This window comes from Peromyscus californicus, unplaced genomic scaffold (assembly GCF_007827085.1).
Source record: "Peromyscus californicus insignis strain IS unplaced genomic scaffold, ASM782708v3 Scaffold_8__1_contigs__length_139910024, whole genome shotgun sequence".
In the NCBI taxonomy this organism is placed as follows: domain Eukaryota; kingdom Metazoa; phylum Chordata; class Mammalia; order Rodentia; family Cricetidae; genus Peromyscus; species Peromyscus californicus.
This window is the reverse complement of record NW_026294606.1, coordinates 90499818-90515117: the sequence shown is the minus strand read 5'-3', so window position 1 is coordinate 90515117 and position 15300 is coordinate 90499818. Positions and strand designations below refer to the sequence as shown.

At 55.2% G+C, this 15300-nt stretch overlaps 1 protein-coding gene across 1 annotated transcript in view; it reads left to right on the top strand.

Annotated features, from left to right (window-relative positions):
• The first annotated feature begins 13 nt into the window (after nucleotides 1-13).
• Gse1 (Gse1 coiled-coil protein) overlaps nucleotides 14-15300 on the top strand; it is a 380520-nt gene continuing 365233 nt past the window's right edge. Inside the window, 1 exon segment of the mRNA XM_052727088.1 lies at nucleotides 14-1951. Coding sequence (XP_052583048.1) covers nucleotides 14-1951 — 1938 coding nt within the window.

Sequence of the window (15300 nt, the reverse complement as noted above, 5' to 3'; positions counted from 1 at the left end):
CGGCGGCCGGGCCATGAGCGGCCGGGCGGCGCCGCTCTCCCGCAAGCAGCGGCTCATGGCAGCGGCGGGCGCGGCCCTGTCGTGCTTCATCTGCGGCGGCGGCATCGCGCGCGGCAAGGAGCTGAAGCTGCCGGTGAGGCCGGCGGGCCCCGCGCAGCCCTTCTTCCCGTTCCTGCAGCAGCAGGAGCCGGCGCCCGGTGCGCGCGGGCTGAGCGCTGCCGATGGCTGCGTGCTGGTGTGCGCCGTGTGCCGCTGCTTCCTGGCCGAGCAGTGGGCCGCCTTCGAGCGCGCGCGCACGCCCGTGGACAAGCGCGTGTACTGGCTCAAGCGGCCGCACCAGTGCGACGCGAGCGCGGGCGGCCGGCGTGGGGCCCGCGAGTGGAACGCCGAGGACGCGCGCGACTCGGAGCTGTCGGAGCTGTCGGACGCCGACGCGCTACCAGAGCCGGAGCCCGAGCCTGAGCCCGAGCCCGAGGATGCTCACGACACCACTAAGCCCGGAGCCCGGCGCCGACGCACGGGGCCCGGGACTCACTGGGCTCCCGAGCCGCGGGCCAGCGTGCTGAGGGGCGTCCAGGAACCCTGGCCTGTCCCCACTGTCCCTACAGCGCCCGACGGCACGGACAGCGCCGCCTCTAGCCGGACCGTGGGACCCCCAGAGCGCAGCGGCACCCCCGAGGGCAGCGACGTCGCAGGGAGCCTCGTTGGGGACGAGGGCCTGGAGCGGCCCCCCCAAACGCCCGCAGACAGCCAGGCCCGCTGTTGCTACGTCTGTGGGTCGGCGCTGTCGCCGGCCTCGCAGCAGCAGATCCACGTGCAGAAGCAGGAGGCGCCCGCTCAGGCGCCCTTCTTCCCCTTCCTGTGGCTGCACAGCCCCCCGCCCGGCGCCCAGCCCATCACCGAGGCGGGCAGCACCCTCGTGTGTCCCTGCTGCTTCTCGTCCCTCACGCACCAGTGGCAGAGCTTCGAGCTGGCCAACGTGCCTGTCCTGCAGCGGCTCTATGTGGTTCCCCTGAACAGCCACGCCCCCGGCATGGCCTCCAAGGCCCGCAGACTCCCCAGAGAGGAGGGGCCCGCCACCGCCGCCGCGGGGCTGCTGCGGGAGGCCTGCTACCTCTGCGGGGAGGACTGTACACGGGATGCCCGGGCTGTGCCCTCCCGCATCGTCAATGGCAACTCGGGGAGCTCCATGCACTTCCCCTTCCTCAGCCTCCTTCCTTGCCCACCCAACGCTCGGCCCCCCAACAAGCGCTGCGAGGTTCGCAGCTGTCCCAAATGTTTCAGCGTCCTGGAGGACGTCTGGGCCCTGTACCGGGCATCGCACAACCGTGAGCTCATCAGCTCGGTGCAAGGCTTCCTGGGCAGGTACCACCAAGCCTTCTCCGCCTCGGACCCTACTCTGAGCGAGCTGCCCGCTTCTGCGCAGGGAGGACCGCCTGCCGTCTGTTACATCTGCGGGGCTGAGTTGGGGCCGGGCAAGGAGTTCCAGCTCAGCATGAACCCCGCTAGCCACCTGGGCGAGAAGGAGCCCTTCTTTCCTTTCCTCACCGTCTATCCGCCCGCCCCACGGGCCAGGCCTGCAGACTCCACCGGCCTGGTGACCACCTGTGTGCTCTGCTATCACGACTTGCTGGGTCAATGGCTGCAGCACGAAGCCAGGGCCGCTCACCAGGCTGTCAGCGCCTGGTCTAGGCAGTACCAGGTGGACACGTTCGTGTGCTTCTTCTGTCAGCAAGAGAAGAAACGGTGTCTGGGGCTGAAGTCAGTGAGGGTGGCCAGGCTGCCCTTGTTCCTGTATACCCTGAGAGCCAGCCACAGCCTGTTGGTGGATGACGGCAGGCAGCTGATCATTGGTGCCTGCGTGGAATGTGGGACCCTGGTTTGTGCAGGTCAAGGGCTCGTCAACCAGGCACCCATGGGCTGGAGCTCCCCAGCAGCAGGAGTAACAAAGGTAAGCAGTAGCTCTCCTCTCCTAGAGCATCTGGGTCGTCAAAAGGAGAGATGTTTTCTGTTCCTTGGTGGTTATCATTGATCCAGCCTGGAGTGTCCCTACAGGAGGCCTCCTCTTTGCCTTGCTGGCTTGGCTGACCTTGGAGGCCTGGGGCAGGAGGTTAGAGGGTCTGGGGGCAGGGGGTGGAAGAGTAGCTGCGGCTGGAATCAGCAGGCACGGGGCTGAAGCTGGGCGTGTTTGCTGAGGGTCTATCAAACGGAGGAAGCTCGGGGCACGGCTGTTGTCCGCCCGATAACATTGGTAATTAGCGTAGCCACGCAGGTCACCGGGAGGTCCCAGTGACAAGTTCCTCTCACTAGCTCCTGGCTGCCTCTCTCCCCAAGATTCCCACCCAAGTGCCTTTGGTTTGAGTCTTCCTGGTGGCTTTACGGAGCAGATGGCAACAGATTCCAGACGTGTAGGCGTGGGATACAGGCGCATGGGACTCGGGATGGTGGCCTAGACAACCTTTGCAGTGGTTAGCGTCTCTGCGAGTCAGCTGCGTGGAGCTGGGCCGAGGCCTGGGGCCTGTTCTCAGGATGCAGCTGTCTGCTCGGTAGGAGAGAGTCGGGGCATTGGGACATTGGGACCCAGCGTTGTAAGAAGGGGACAGGAGCTGGCCAGGTGGCCCCAGAAAGGGAGCGACAGGCAGGCATCTGTGAACCGCACTCACTGTCCTGCCGTTGGGCTGGGATCCTAATTCCTACCAAACAGACTGTTCTGTCCTGGGCAGAGGCCTATGTGGCAGTGACTGGCTAGGGACCTGCAGAGAGAGACACAAAGGTGGGTAGGGGGGGCCCAGTTCAGGAGTGGCTGTTTGTGTATAAAGTGTCTGGGTCCTGCGATTGTGCATGTGCTTGTATGCATGTATGTGTGCGTGCGTGCGTGCGTGCGTGCGTGCGTGTGATGCCCGGGCACAGGAGGCTGACCTATGAGGCAATCCATCCCTGTTGTGCCTGGGTCCCCTTTCCCAGGCTCACAACCCCCCTGCCTCACACACTGCCTTTATCTTTCCTGACCAGAGTTGGCCTTGCTCTTGAGTTGACTTTAAGGCTTTGATGGCAATCACCTGCTTCTGGCATGGGACACCAAGCCTTTCATTAGCCACAGGTGTGTGACAGCCAGTGCTGAGGCTGTTGCTGGGACTTGGAAGGCACAGCTCCACAAGGTCTGAAGTGCAAGAAGAGCTTGGCTCTGGGGCAGGACAGGCCTGGTCCCGGCCTGCCCCTGTCTTTGCTTCAGAGCTGTCTGCCAACAAGTTCTTATCCTGGCTGGGCTCAGCTCTCTTGGCTGCGAAGTGGGAATACAGGCCACATGGTTTGTAGGGATGTTCTGATAATTAAACTAGTCAGGGAGCATTTGAATGTCACCAGGCCAAGCTCACTGTGTTGAGGCTGTTCCTGAGACCCCTCTGTTTGGGCAGAAGGCACAGGGCACTTTTGAGTAAGGCTACAGCAGGCGGGGTGCCTGTTGGAAATTCATTGTGGTGCTGCGTGGGTGGTTGATGCTCACTGGGGGCATGGAGTTTTCTCTGAGGAGTGCCTACCTTATGCTAACCTGACCTCTGTACAGGGTCCCAAGCCAGCAGGGGTGGGAAGTAAGAGCAGTCTGTGTGGCCCCCAGGCCCCTCCCATGTCTACCCAGGGGGCTAAGCTGAGCATCCAGTGAACTTCTGCCCTGTCCTTGGCCCTCACCTTGTCCCACGAACCTTTTTATCCCCCACACTGAGACTCAGGTAAGTCCCATAACTAGTGAGTGACTCTCACAGCCAGCAGGTGGCTGAGGGTTCCAGCCTGGAGCTCAGGACCTCCCCTAACCCCTGGGCCCTGCTCCAGCAGTTTGCCTGAGAATCATTGGAACCTGGCAGAGTAGCAAAAAGTGAAGAGACAGGAAGAACCCTGGAGCCCTGGGGATGGGAAGAGCCTGCTAGGGATGAGGGGACAGAAAGTACCAGATCTGGTAGCCTTTGCGGGGAGGAAGAGCTTGTCCTCTGTGCTGAAGGGTAGCTTGAGTGAAAGTATGGAAGGGACAGGGATGTGTCTGCAGTCAAGCCTATGCTGCAGTGGGGGGTGGGGGTGGGGGTGGCAGGCATGTCTCAGACTCCGCTATGGCGATGGCGGGAAGGAGGAGTCATTCAGCTCCCAGGGTCCGAGGATGCCGGAACGGAGCCCTCTGCCCTCTGCCCTTCCTCTGCGCTCCTGTTCTTCCCATGTATCCCACAAATATTTATAGAGCGCCTACTCTGAGCCAGGCACTGTTCCAGATGCTGGGATCCGGTGGCAGGCACAGCCTGCAGTATCCCTGGGGAGGGACAGGCACAGAAGGTCCAAAAGGCTGTTTCCCCGCAGCGCTGAGAGCCCAGAGGCCATCAGCCAGACTGGGTGCAGTGCAGAGACGGGGGGGGGGGGGGGGGGGGGGGGGGGGCTGTGCAGAGGGCCAGGCTCCTAGGCTGGCAGGAGTGGAGGCAGAGGCACGCACAGCCTCTCCCTCGTCCCTGGGCTGGCTCCCCGAGCTGCCCCTGCCCCCCAGAGTCCCTGAGCTCCCAATTAGCCTTTCTTTCTTCCTGTATGCTGTCTGAGAACTTAGCTGGGAAGTAGGAAAGCCTTGTAAGGGCCAAGGAGACCCACTCAGTGGGGACAGAGCATGTTCCAGAACCTCCTGGAATTTTGGAACCCTGGTAGATGCTCCCTCAAGTGAATCAGCTTGAAAACATCTGAAAAATGATGTGTCTAAGAAGTCAGAGGAAGGGATAGAAGGGAGATGGTATCTGGCATCCTCTAGTTGGGATGCCGGCAGAGTCATCATCCCCCCTTCCCCCCCTTCCCCCCCTCCTGGTCCTTTGATTTTTCTAGAGCTTGGTGCCCTGCCCGCCAAACCACCCTGGTTGCTGCACAGGTTGGATAGTAGCTAGGTTGGGCCAGGGAGGGTTGCAGCTTGCTCTTTCTAGGCCTGGCATCCCTACCCCCTTCCCACAGGAACTAGAGAAAGACCCCAGGTTTGCCTTAAGATAGGGCCTGGCCTAAATCATTCTATAAGGAGCAGGTTGTGTGACCTTGGTAGTGACCCTTGACCTCTCCGAGCCTTGGTTTCCACACCTGAGTGATGGTGCTGCTTTTCTATGGCTGAGTCAGAGTATGGCTCCCCCTGCCACCACCACAGCCTTGTTGCTATGAATGGCTGCCTCTGCCCCCAGTCTGTCCTGTCAGAACAGGTGGTAGGGTGGCCAGGTTGTGAGGCAAGTTTGGGGACAGTCTCCTGAGGAGCTGACTCCCAGGTTGCTATGCTCCCTGTCTCCGTGGTCACGCTATCTTTTACATGCTCCTGTGGAGGGTCTAACCCCCCCATACTATCCTAGGTTGGAAAGGAGCCTAGAGAGGTTAAGTAACTTGCCCATGGTCACTCAGCCAGTTCCTGCAGGGTAAGCTTTGGGCCTGGGCATCTGCTCTGGAACCTGTCCTACTTTCTACCTTGTCCTGCTCTCTGTCCCCTCTGTGCCCCTGCTGTGAAGGTGGCCATCCCGGGAGGGTTGATGGCTCTTCATTTGTGCCATCTTACCCCACCCAGCCACTTGTTCTTTTCAGGGGCAGAGGCTCAGGAAGGCCCTGTGAGAGGAGCCCTGCTGTCTCTGTCATTCACCCATTTTATTCTGCCTGGCCAATGGAGGGGTACCCCCTGCCTCTACTCCCCTACACGGCCAGGTATTGCCTTTGGCTGGCTCCCGTCTTCTGCTCCCATTTGTGGGAGGGTGCCTGCCCTGAGACCGCCATGTCCTCTCTCAGGCACCATGGGCAGCACAGACTAATGGAGCCTGTGGTTTGGTACCTCCTGTACCCCAGCCTGTTGCCAAGAGTCACCTGGCCAAGCCCCCAAGCCTAATTGTCACTGCGCTTCTCATCTGAGCACATCACGGGTCTGCAGAGCTCTGTCAGGGTGGCTGCACATCTGTCCCCTGCTTCTTGGCACGCCGCCATCACCAGCTTCCCACTCTGCAGGGAGGCCCTGGCCATCACCGTTTGCCTCGGGCCCTCGGGATACAAGCTTGGGCTCTTTCTGGAAGGTGCCAGACAGTGCTGGCATCTTCTTCTTGGCAGCAGCTGGGCAGCTGGGCTGTGGGCCTCTCTGAACCCTGGGCCCCTCCCCTTCCAAGGGGATGTCTACGTTTCCTTGCCGGTGTGGGAGCCTTCTGCTCAGAAGAATAAATTTTCCAGATGCCTCGTGCTAAACCTGGAGGAGATTGGAGCCTACTGGGAAAGAGGAAGTGGAGGCAAAAGGTCTTAAAAACTGAGCCTTCCCTGGAAGCAGGGTGGGGAAGAGGGCAGGGCCGAAGGCCAGGCGTGTTTGTAAGGCTGCAGGCCTCATGTCTGCTCAGCTCTCTTGGGACCTTGCCCTGGTGAGGTTAGCGCTGCAGCGAGAGTCCCTGGCAGACCTGGCGGTGGTAACTCGGGTTGTGTCTGCATGGCTGTGGCGGAGCCCACATCCTGGGCTCAGGTCCCTTTGTCCCTCACATCTGGGTCCAGGCTGGATGTGGAGAAGGACAAGACGTCTGCCCTCAGAAGAGAGTGTTCTGGAACTTGCTTCCTGTTTCCCATTGTCACCTGTGTAGGACACACATGGGTGATTTGGAAGGAGCCTCTCCTCTGCCATGTGACTGTGACTCGGTTTCCCCATCTGTCACAGCAGTAGGACCGGTGTCCAAGGCAGTCCTGTGTTAAGGAAGGCGAGGCCGTGGCTTGTGATGTGTGGGCGCCCTGCTGCGGGGCTAGGAATGGTAGGTAGCCTGCCCTCAGAAGGGTTGGGTTTGAAGTTCACTGCACATGGCCGAAGAGTTGACTCGGCAGGTAAAGGTGTTTACTGTGCAGGTCTGAGTTCGGTCCCCAGGACCCCAATGCATGGAAAGTGCGAGAGAACTCACTCCGTCCACAAAGTTGTCCTCCAGGCTTCTGTCCCCATGTGATTAGCACTCGGGAGCCCCTCCCCCCATCATATGGGTACAAATAATAATAAGTAAATTGGTTTAAATTTACCGTACAATGCTGCAACCCAGGACACCGAGAGTCTGCCCCCTGGAGGGTGACACAGTTGGGTCAGAACAACTTGCACTGTAAGGACCCACGGGCCACAACTTATGTGCACTTTGCGGATGGCTTTCTCTGTAACACAAGCTGATGAGGCATGTATGACAGCGCCAGGCCAGGGACCTTCGCTCTCTCCTCAGTCCCCAGCCTCACACAGATTCTGCCCTCCAAGACACAAGCACTTGGAACCCTGGGATCTAGACACCTGTCCACCTGGGTCTCAGTTTTCTCCCTCTGTCAAATGGGCATGTATAGTGGGGAACGTCGAGAAAGCTTCAGCTTCTGGAATCGGTGCTCTAGGAGTGCCACTTACAAAAGCCCTGTCCTTCTCTGAGTGAGGCACAGAGGCGGTTTGCCTGTGTCATGCTCTAGGAGACATGGGTTGGGAATGGTGCAGTTGGAGGAGGGGCCGTGTGTCAGGCTGCCCCTGATCTTTCCTTTTATCCTCCATGCTGCTCACTGTGTTCCTCTCTGGGCTCCCCTTGCCATCCGCTGATGTGGTAACTCTGGTCACCCGCACCCCCACACACACACACACACACTGCCCATCCCTCCTCTGGCCACGCAGGGATGCTGTGGATGACGAATGTCCTGTGGCAGTGGGGTCTTTGCCACTTAGCAGGGTGGAGGACAGGGTAAGGAACCTAAGCCATTTCAGAACGAACAGGGCAGGCAGGGCCAGAGTAGGGTCATCAGCAGGCCTGTCCTGTGTCCTGGGGACTGGTGGTGCCTACAGGGTCTTGGTAGAAGCTGAGGCCTGGCTCCTACCTTCCCATCCCGAATTTAGAAGAGTCTACAGTCAGCCACTGTCTACCAGCTTCTCGATCAGCACTTCTCAACCTGTGGGTCATAACCCCTATGGGGGTTGAAGGACCCTTTCACGGTGGTTGCCTATCCGGTGTTTACAGTATGATTTGTAACTGTAGCAAAATTAGTCATGAAATAGCAATGAAATAATTTTATGGTTGGGGGTCACCACAGCATGAGGAGCTATATTAAAGGGCCACAAAATTAGGAAGGTTGAGAAACACTGTTCCAGACAGAACAGCAGCAGGAGAATCAGTGTGTTGACCCCTTATGGTGATCAGTGTGCTGACCCTTATGGTGATCAGTGTGCTGACCCCTTATGGTGATCAGTGTGCTGACCCCTTATGGTGATCTTTCCAAACCTGCAGACCCTCAAGCTTACTTGCTTCCTGCCGTCTGGGGGCTAGAGGGAACTGTATTCTACAGACCTCCAACATGACAGGACCTAGGTATGGGACTCAGGGGTCTTAGCCTTTATCCTATCCTCAAGCCTAGAGAGGCCACAGCGACCCAAAGGGACCAGGGCAGCTTGGAATTTGACATCCCCAGGGTATCTCGTGGGTCACATCTGATTGGTTAAGGCTCCCACACTAAGATTTCCCTTGTTGCAGGTCCCTCCAAAAGATCCCATGTCACGTTTTATGCTATTTTCCCTCTGATCTGATCATGTGACATCCAGGGGTTCTGTGAACAGCAGGGCCTAGACCAGTGGTTCTCAACCTTCCTGATGCTGTGACCCTTTAATACAGTTCCTCATGTTGTGGTGACCCTACCCCCAACCATAAAAGTGTTCTCATTGCTACCTCATAACTGTAAATCTACTACTGTTATTAATTGTAATTTAAATACCTGTGCTTTCTGATGGTCTTAGGGGACCCCTGTGAAAGGGTCATTTGACCCCAAAGGGGTCACAACCCGCAGGTTGAGAACCACTGGCCCAGATCCTTCAGCGCACATCTGTACATCTGGATGTGGCTTCAGGCCATAGATAGCAGGGTGAAACCTGCTTCTGAACTAGTCCTAGCCCTGGATATGACCAGTGGGCACCCATCCGCCAAGGCTCAGCAATCTGACTTTGTAACCCTAGTCATCTGGGCTCCCCTGGAGGAGAGGGCCTCGCTGGAGACAGACTCAACTGACCTCATTCCTGTAGGAGTCGAGAGTACACTGATGTTTTTCCAGTGATGTGGAGTAGCTACTGTGTACTGGGGTATTGGGCATTGCATTAGGTGTCCTCATGGGGGTCAGCATACTCGGAGCCTTGGCCTCCGTCTCATGGCAGACCCCCGTGGGGGGGGGATTCTGCTCTGCCACTTCCCACTCCTCTTGAGCCAGCTCTTTGCCTGGTTACAAATGCTGGGGACAGATGTGGCTTTTGTTGGTGGGCTCTGGGAGAGTGATTTCCAGTTCCTTCATTTGGGATAACTGTCTGGGCCACACTGGCCACTTACTGTCACTGGGTAGGTGGATGGAGTCTTGGTGCTGGGAGGCCTGCGCCAGCGTGGGCCAGCAGAGGTAGGTGGCAGCTGGAGGTGGCAGCTTCACATTGTCCGATAAACCAGAGTTGGAAGCGGTTGTGCCCAGGCAGGGATTTCAGGCATGCTGGGCTGAGCAGGGTGTCTTCAGTGTAGCTGCAGAAGTGTTCCCAGCAATGACCCCGGTGTGCGGGATGCTGACAGGACAGTGTCAGGGACAAGTGTCCTGGGTGGGACAAGTTTATGGGGAAGTTGGTCCCTTCTTTCTACTGTCCCCTTCAGAATGACCTTGTGGTGACTGACAAAGCCAAGTGCCATCAGGACCAGGCCGCTCTGAGTTTGACGCAGCGACTCTGCCAGGCCACACCTTTGGGAGCAGCTGTCTCTGTTATCTGAAGCGCTGCTGGGTGGCAGGGAGTGGCCCAGCTGGCAGGCTTACCCTGTGGTCTGCAGGTACCTGGGGCTCTGGGCCCCAAGAGATATGACTGATCCCTCGTGATTCAGGCTGCCCTGTGCCAGGCCTTTAACCAGGACAGTGGAATGCAGCATCAGCAGCTGCCGGCAGCGCATGGCCAAGGTTGGCTGATGGAGGGTAGGAGCAGGGGTAGTGTCTCCCACCCCCTGATGGAGGTGACTGTAGGCTGGACCCAGGACCCTAGAGGCTCAGTGTGAGGAGTAACACCCCCCCCCCCCCCCAGCTCCCTGGTACCTGACTTCATTATCACCCATCTTCATCAGGACTGCCGTGAAGGGTGTTGTAAGCATTTGACATTTGTGATCCAGAGGGGAAACTGAGGCTGCTGTATACAGCCAGCGACTGACACCCTGCTCCCTGCTGTGTTCTTTAACTTCTGGCTTCTCACTCCCACCCCAGGATGGTCCCATGACCCACCTCCCAGGGCTGGGACAGGTGATGCTGCTGACAAGGTGGGAGTGGCCAGAACAGGAGACATGACCGTAGGAAGCAGGGAGAAGAGACCCTGTTCTCAAGAAACAGGAGGCAGTTGTCCTATCTGTGAGTTTCAGTGCCCGTCTAAGGGATGAAGGAACATGGCCTCTGCGTGACAGCTGGCCCCCAGGAGAGCTCCTGATGTTGCACAGTGGTCAGTATGCCAATACATCTGCTGTCTGTCTGTCTGTGTAGGACATTGGACAGCGTGTGTAGCCCAGGGCGCTCTTAGCCTCCTTTGCTCTTTATCTTAGTTAGGGTGACTCTTGCTGTGATGAAACACCATGACCAAAGCAACTTGAGGAGGAAAAGGCTGATTTGGCTCCCACTTCCACAGAGCAGTTCATCACGGAAGGAAGTCAGGACAGGAACTCAAAACAGGGCAGGAACCTGGAGGCAGGAGTTGATGCAGAGGCCGTGGAGGGGTGCTGCTTACTGGCTTGCTCCACATGGCTTGCTCAGCCTGCTCTCTTATAGAACCCAGGACCACCAGCCCAGGGATGGCACCACCCATCATGGGCTGGGCCCTCCCCCATCAGTCACTAATTAAGGAAATGTCCTATAGGTTTGCCTACGGCGCGATATTATGCGTCTTAATTGAGTCTTCCTCCTCTCCTATGACCCTAGCTTGTGTCAAGTTGGTATAAAACTAGCCAGGACACTGTGTCCCTCCTGTCCTCGGGCCCCACTGCGGTTAGAAGCTATCCTCTAGAAGCACAGGCCCTACCCTACCATGATCCGAGGAGCCAGGAAGGGAGTGCGAAGCGGGACACTTTGAGGTCAAGAATTAGGAGTTCAGATCCCAGCTGGGTTTGACTGTTGACCTTTCCACAGGAGGAATGGGAAGGGGCATACAAAGAATCAGGAATTTGGGCTGGAGAGAGGGCTCAGTGAAGAGCATCTGTTGGGAGTTCAGATCCCAGCACCCACATTAGACAGCTCACAACCACTTGTAACTCCAGTTCCGGGGAATCTGATGCCCTCTTCTGGCCTTTTCAGGTGCCCACCCACCCACAAGCATATGCACAGGCACACATCTGTAGATAATAAAGTAAATATTAAAAAAAAAAGAATCACGGGCTGGAGAGATGGCTCAGAGGTTAAGAGCACTGGCTGCTCTTCCAGAGGTCCTGAGTTCAATTCCCAGCAACCACATGGTGGCTCACAACCATCTGTAATGAGATCTGGTGCCCTCTTCTGGCCTGCAATCATACATGCTGTATACATAATAAATAAATAAATCTTAAAAAAAAAAAAGAATCAAGAATGTATAGAGACCCATGGTCCTCAGCACTGTGACCATCCTCACACATGTTTCTTGCTTTTTCTTTTTTTGTTGATATAGTCTCCCTCAGTGACCCAGGTTGGACTTGAACTCACGGAAATTCTCCTGCCTCAATATCTCCAGTGCTGGGATTATGAGTGAGAGCCACTATTTCCAATTCTCGTGCATATTGCTAACTCTTAGAACCCAGTGCGAGGTCTGGCACGTAGACACATTCTGATTTTTTTGGTTGGTAGATGCTGTCAGACTCACGGGGGCAGGGACCCCCTGTTTTGCACATACCCCAGGAGCTGACTCCTCTTGTCCGCTGAGCTTCTGGCTGTCCCCACCCTCCTGTCACATCTCAACAGCAGCTCTCTTCTCCTTCTGCCTGTTTTCCTAGGAGTTTTGGCTAACCCCTCCCACCCCTACCTGCGGACTGACCTTGGCACTTGGCCATAAGCACTGTTTGCACGTTTGCTGGTAACTTACCGTTTGTTAAGCATGGTGTCACAGCTCTTGGCCTGTGTGTGTGTGTCAGCCTCTTTGGCCAACCACATCGAACGCCGCCGCTGAGGTGGAGTTGCCAGAGCCCATCCTCTGTCGCCTTTTCTTCCCATCTCTTGGCAGCCTGGGAATGGCGTTCCTGAAAAGCGTTGCCTTTGGCAAAACCGCAATTAGCAACATCAAAGCCTTAGAGAAGATGGGAGGGTAGAGGAAAAAACAGTAAAAAATGGCGTGAAGTGTGCCTTTAAAAGACACAGGAAATAGAAATTCTTCAAGGCACAGCTGCCAAGACCTGCTCGCCCAGGCTCATGTTGAAGAACCCACTGCAACTGGGTACCAGTTCCTGCATCACAGATGGGAAAGTTGCCAGTTGTCTTCATGTGGAACGGGTGTGTGTGTGTGTGTGTGTGTGTGTGTGTGTGTGGCCCTTCCTGTGAGCGGAGTGTCTTCTTGGGTCAGCTTTGGCCATTTCTGCTTTCTCAATGTGTGTGCTGTGTCCATGTAGTCTGGTTTTCTTGGTGTAACTTGTCTGCCCACCCCTCATGCTCCTGGGCCATCTGTGGGTTCTGTAGTGATGACTCCTCTCTCATTCCAGTCTTGGTGACTGCTGCCACCTCTTACCTTCTTATCACTCCAGTTGTAGGTTTGTTGGTTTTATGACTCTCTCAGGAAGTTTACATTTTGGAAATCTGTGCCTCTCTGAAGTTTTTGAGCAATCCTTTTTGGACATGGAACATCTTTCCAAACTTAACAATGAGACCTTTCCTGCTCCATCTTTATGAGCTAGGAAGAAACAGTTGTGAGCACACCAGGCCTTTTCCAAATCCTCCACTGGAGGCCAACTGTCCATATCTGACCTCCCCCTATGGTGTTGGAAAGGTTAAAATAATCTCTCTTGGACCTGGGAGTGTGGCCCAGTTGGGAGAATACTCACGTACTCATCCTGGGTGAGTGAGTGTGTGTGTATGTGTACACATAAATTTTTTTTTGAGATAAGGTCTCTCTCTAACTGAACATGGAGCTCATCAGTTTTTCTAGGCTGGCAAACCAGTGAGCCCCTGGATCCTCCTGTGTCTGCTTTTCTGTGACTGGCCATGTCTGGCTTTTCTGTGAGCTCTGGGGATCAAACTCAAGGCCTCATGCTTGTGCAGAAGCACTTTACCCACTGAGCTCCAGGACCTACATTTTGTTTTGTTTTGTTTTTGTTTGTTTGTTTGAGACAAGGTTTGGAGTAGTTCAGTCTAGCTAGACTCAAACTCACTATATACTGAAGGGTGCTCTTGAGCTCTTGGCCCTGCTGACCCCACCTCATGAGTGCTGGCTTACAGGCTTGCACCAGCCACCATGCCCAGATAGATTTATTTGGGGGGGGGGGGGGCGCGGGTGAGTGTAGGTGCATGTGGATGTGTCTGTGTGTACTGCAGTCTGTATATGGAGGTCAGGGTGACAGTTTTCAGGAGCTGGTCCTCTCCTGCCTCCAGGTGAGTTCTGGGGATTGAACTCAGGTCCTCACTCACGCTTGGCAGCACGTGGCATTGACTGTAGAACCATCTCCCTGGCCCTAGACTTAAATATTTTTAAATAATATTTTTGAGATTATAATATAATTACATCATTTCCCTCTTCCCTAAATGCATTTAGGAAGGCATTATTCCAGACCATAGACTTTGAAGGTGCCTGCCTCCTAGTTGAGGTGCTGGGCAGTAGTTTGAAGATGTCTGCATCTGGTAACTTTAGCTTTTGTTCTGTATACAAAGTATCCACTAATTAAAATGTGTGGGGATTTCCATACTTTCTCCTAAGCATCTTTATCCCAGTCTGTCTCTGTCCCTGGGTCTTCCCAAGCCTATCACAAGCTGAGGGCTCTTTGGGATCATGAAAGTGGGTGATGGATAAGTACACACACCCCACCCACCCACATACCACACCCACCCACACCCACATACCCCCCCCCACACATACACACGCACATGCACACACACCACACACACACATATACACACACACATGCACACACACCACACACACACATATACACACACACACACACACACACACACACACAGCTGCCAAGCCCCTGTGGGATCCTTAGCTCAGGACTCAAGGGTGGGACTCCCCAGGGCAGGACTACCGCCCTGGTCCCCCTGCACCTCTGGAGCAGCCTGGAGCCCAGCCAGAGCCCTGGCCAGTTTCTTCTGTGTGAGTTTCATTATTTTAAAAAGTTACTGAGTTTGGGGTGTAACTTGGTGGTCTGAGAAATTTGTTCTTTTATTGCAGCTTTTCCGGGAGGCAATTCACATGTAAAATCCTCTTTAAAAACGAGACCTCAGTGATTTTTGGACACTCACAGATTGTGCAGCTGTCAGTACAGTTTAATTTAGATCATTTCAGCACTGAAAGCGCCCCCCACCCCCCGCCCAGGCCCTAGAAACACAATGTGTGTTCTCTCTCCGTGTATTTTCTGTGAACAGTTCATACAGATGGGAATGGACACTGATGATTTTGGGTTTTCACATCAGAGTAGGCATCAGAACTTTATTCCTTTTCATTGCCAAATAATACTCCATTATACATAGACCACAGTTTATTTCTCTGCTCATCTGGGGGTGGATATTTGCATTCTTTTTTGTTCATGTGTTTTTTTTAAAATTTCTATGAAGCTTTATTATCAATCTAATACAGAGACAAAGCCCAATATCCCGACCCCAACAAGCAAGCTGAATAACATTTAACAAAAAGAGCCACTTTCTTAATGCAAAAAAAAAAAAAAAAAAAAATGTTAAAGGAAAACAAAACAAAACAAAAAACCCAAAGCCTCCAAATCACAACACTTGGAAGCCTGGCAATTGGGAGGTAAAAGCTACAAGTCCCAGGCCAGAGACAAAACATCCACAGTATAAAGTAAGAACCCCAAAAATGGCTGAGGAAGAGGCTGAGGTATTAATGAGGTTGTGATCCCCGGCCAAACCATGACACACTCTCAGAGATACCCAGAAGAGGTTTTGAGCTCCTCCAAGGCTTTCGAAGTTGTCAGGAACCTGGATCTCTCCGACAAAGTTTTGTACTGGTAGCAGAGGAGGCTGATGAGAGGCATAGTCCGTCTTGAGTACGGCATTTTCAGCCTGGGCGCAGGCGCATCTTCCCTCCTGTGACAACGGCAGCCATTGAAATGAAGGCTCCACAGGCTCCCTTGGCTCTCTGGGTCTAGCTTGCTGTCACGTGACTTGTACACA